We start from the raw sequence: 4,311 nt of genomic DNA, 5'->3' as shown, positions 1-4,311 counted from the left end.
ATATATATATATTCTGAACCCCATGTGGATTTACACAAACTGAGAAAGTCAAAAAGTGTTACTTTGTGCCCCGCTTTCCCCTACCTCTGTAAATAAATACAATATAAATTCACGTCTCGCGCACTTTAATGCCCTTTGAATGTAACGTGTACGTTCCCTTGGAACTGGAATCATGGCGGAATTTCATGTGAAGTCCACTTCGCAGGGCACTTACGGTCGAATAAAACAACGCGTGAATGCTGCCTGAACAAGAGGCCTCCTTACTGAAGGGAGAGTGCTGACTGGTGTCACTATCTCGCGAACGCGCCGGCGGATCTCCACCAAATTCGGGGGATCCCTTCAGCTCGAGGAGCCCTCTCGAACGCCACCCTTCGCGCGTCGGTAGCCCCCCGGGATCGCTAGATCGGTCGGCACCGGACCGCGAATTTAACCACCCGTAACTCCCGAACCTCGGGGGCTATCCACGCAGGGGTGGTCTCATTCGAAAGAGGGCCTCTAGACGTACACTCGATTCGCGTTCGAGAGGGTTCCTTGAGCTGAAGAGATCCCCCGAATTTGGTGCGGATTCGCCGCGCCGTTACGGAGATATGGCCGTTCAAAGTTTCAATGGTTTTCCATAGACTTAAGCTTTAAAGCGTTTCATCCAGGACGCCAGTAGCAAACAATGGAGCGTGCTCTGCTGGACAAACTAAGTAATTACACCATTTCAAGCATTTTATCTGCATTATATGTCCTGTAAAAAAAATGTTCATATCGGTGGCATATTCGCTGAGACAGGCTCATATCGGCCGATAATATCGGCAAAACGATATATCGTTCGGGCGCTACTTAAGTTTAAAATATGTGCAATGATTCCACTTTTTGTGAATCAATTTACTCAGAATTTGATCACTCAAAAATAGATTTGAATTTTATCTTAAATGGTGCCTCTGACAGCAACTTGTGATGACAAAGCGACCAGAAATCATTCGATTTTAATGTGAGTTAGCAGTATGTGGCAACATGAGCAGCTGTGGCCATTTTTGTGACGCCCCAAGTTGAGAAAAAGTAACTTTTTTTGTAAGTGAAAAGTGAATTGGTGACTAACAATGAGAGTCAGAGAAGCCAGAATTTCCCTGTTCTTTATGATTTGACCACATCTAGGGATATTATTAAAGTTATCTGTGGAACACCGATAGGGTTGTGACGGTGAGGAAATTTTCCCACCGGTTAATCGACGTGTGACAACACCGGTAATACCGGTATCACGGGGGGGCGGGGCGTTCCCTCTTTTCCTCCCTTTCCTTAGCTTTTAAATAGCTTGGTAAAGCGGCGTGCGCATTTAATAAATGACACAAAGTTTAAATAAAGTAAAAATCAGCAAACAATGTGGAACCAATTAAATAAGAAACGAATGTTTAAAAAAAAACTTCCAAAATCACCTTAGATAAACGGCAAAAGTCAACAGGCTTTTCAAAATCCAAAATATTGGCAAACAGGTGCTTTTGCATCTCGTTTCGAAACTAAATCATCCGCGATCTTCTTGTCTGTCTCACCTCACTCTTCTTGTCAGTCAGCTCGACTCACTCTCCTCACTGGATAAATGAAATCTGATCTGTGATGCTGTCGTTCGGCACGCTGCATTGAGCATCCGCGTTCAGTTTTTAATTGTAGTGTCTGTTCTTTTACTGAACTAAATGATTTTTATTTCTATAAAAAATCAAAACGACGGTGGGGGTCGGTGCCGCGGTGGGCAAGTGACATAACCGGTGTTGCGGCTTAACACCGGTATCACCGTCAGCACCGTCTATCGCGGCAAGCCTAAACACCGGCATTCTGTATGAGTTTGATTCATATATAAACAAAAGTCTAAATTTTCTGTTGCAGTCTGATGAAAGCAGGAAACAAGCCTCCGTCTACAACTACGCCAGGAAAACCAAAGAAAGCCACCACCTTCCAAGAGTTTGAGAGCATCACCAGTGATGCTTGGGATGTGGGAGATGATGATGATGATGAACTTCTCACTATGGCAGCCCAAAATCTCAACATTGAGGTCGTCATGGAGACAGCCAATAAGGTGATAGAAAACCACAGCAAGCTGCAGGAAAGAAGACAGCAGCAGATGGACAAGATGACTGAGCCTGATGAAAAAGATGGACAGGAAGCACACGAGGAAGAGGAGGAAGAGCCAGATGAAGAGGATGAGAGAGAGGAAGGGGCAGAGACGACAACAGATCTGTTGTTCAGTTCAGAGGCTCTTCCACTCAGTGACAATAAACTGGTGAAGTCACACAGTGAAGCTCCTGTCGGCTCGCCTAAAGGTCAGTCAAACATCAGTACAACTGCATTTCCTATCTTTGTTTATTCGTTTTGTCTGGTTTATTGTTTGAATGTTTGCTAAGTGTTAACAAATCTGAAATTCATCTTTGATTGTTGTGTGAAGTGTTGTTTTTCTAAACTAAACAAATATATAAAAAAACGTAATTGAATAAAATAACATATAAATATTAGATGAAAAAAAAGTTGAAAAGTAGTTAAAGTTGGAGTACTAAAATTACTAAAACAAAAAGCAAAAACTAAAACAAACAAATAAATAAATAAAAAGCTAAACAGAAATAAAAAAAATCTAAATAATAATGATAATAAAACGAAATAATAAAAATAAAACAAAATTACTAAAACTTAAACTGTAGATAAACTGAAAACATAAAATGCTAATAAATAAATAAATAAACATATTAATAAATACTATAACAGTATATACTGTAAATAAGACTAAATTAACACTGGATAATAATAATAATAATAAATATAGCTGCAAGCAGCAATGACCGGGGTTCAAGCACTTGAAGGGCTTTAAGGTGGTATGTTTTAGGGTCTAGGCCAACCTGGATGTATGGCTGACAGTAAAACACATCCAAAATGGAGAAAAGGCTCACAGACACACACACACACAGAAATTAAATGATTAAACTATTAGAGTCCAGTGAATATTACTGCAGTGGTTTGATCGAGATTGAGCGAAAAACCTAGGACTAGTTCGCAAAAGTGGGTTTTTTAAATAATCTTGAATATTTAATGACCAATTTGATTGACAGCATTGGTCTTAGAGGCAAAAATAAATCATTAATGATGCAAGTATTAACTACATTTTCTAAATTATGAACGTGTTTTAAATAGGCCACAGAAATTTAATAAACTGTAAATTAACATTAAAAGTTATTCAACATTATTTAGTCAAGAGCAGTAAGGGATTTTCTCTGTCTTTTCTTGTTTGATTAACATTAATAAAAGACGGCACAGCTTTATTAGGCTGTCTATCAAATGATATGCATATTTCTGTGAATGAGTGAAACACCACGTAATTACTGAGCCATAAATCTCGTTAGCGCCACCTAGTGGCGGATTTCTTTCAAAATTCGTACAGACCTTTAGAGCCATGAGTCGAACATGCCCACCGAGTTTCGTTCCGATCGACCTCCGTTAACCTTGTCTAATAATAGCGCCACCAAGTGGCAGAGCTGCGCAATTTTTTTTATTTGACCAAAGATTGAGCTTGTACACATGTGTACCAAGTTTGGTGAAGATATCTCATTCCGTTCAAGAGTTATAGCTAAAATAACATTTGCTAACGTTAGCATAGACGTTTCTTTGCACGCTGTTGCGCACGACAATCGTAATTTCAACTTTTTTTTGATAATTATTGATATTCAGTGTCCAGAGAATATTTCTGCAGTAGTTTGGTTCCGATCGGGAAAAAAACCTAGGACTAGTTCGCAAAAGTAGGTTTCGGACATAACTCAATTTTCTGGACAAACCGTGCGTCGTAGAGAAAATTTAGATGTAAGGAAATGTTTTGTTTGGGCTGACGCAAGGATCGCAACGATGTACAATTTTTGAGTCTACGACAAATGGTGTAAGAGAATATTTCTGCAGTGGTTTGGTTCCGATCGGGCAAAAAACCTAGGACTAGTTCGCAAAAGTAGGTTTCGGACATAACTCAATTTTCTGGACAAACCGTGCGTCGTAGAGAAAATTTAGATGTAAGGAAATGTTTTGTTTGGGCTGACGCAAGGATCGCAACGATGTACAATTTTTGAGTCTACGACAAATGGTGTACGAGTTACGGCCAAAAATGCCTGAAAATTTAGTTTTTTGCGCTGTAGCGCCCCCCTTTGGCCGATTGGGCCGGCTCATTGCGCCTGAGTAGCGAGCATGACTACTACCTTTTGACCAAGTTTCAGCTCTCTAGGCCTTACGGTTTGGGCTGCACGATCAGTTTTAGGGAAGAATAATAATAATAAAAATAATAATAATAATAATAATAATAAA

At 39.8% G+C, this 4,311-nt stretch overlaps 1 protein-coding gene across 2 annotated transcripts in view; it reads left to right on the top strand.

Annotated features, from left to right (window-relative positions):
• LOC107666215 (TBC1 domain family member 22B) overlaps positions 1–4,311 on the top strand; it is a 154,923-nt gene that overhangs the window by 3,104 nt on the left and 147,508 nt on the right. For both annotated transcript variants that reach the window (XM_016457430.1, XM_016457429.1), the window contains exon 3: positions 1,867–2,300. In XM_016457430.1, the coding sequence (XP_016312916.1) occupies positions 1,867–2,300 (434 nt within the window). The remainder of the gene's footprint in view (positions 1–1,866; positions 2,301–4,311) is intronic.

Source organism: Sinocyclocheilus anshuiensis, unplaced genomic scaffold (genome assembly GCF_001515605.1).
Source record: "Sinocyclocheilus anshuiensis isolate Anshui unplaced genomic scaffold, SAMN03320099.WGS_v1.1 scaffold1016, whole genome shotgun sequence".
NCBI lineage: Eukaryota > Metazoa > Chordata > Actinopteri > Cypriniformes > Cyprinidae > Sinocyclocheilus > Sinocyclocheilus anshuiensis.
Note: the sequence above shows the minus strand (reverse complement) of the source record. Positions and strands in the feature narration are given on the sequence as shown.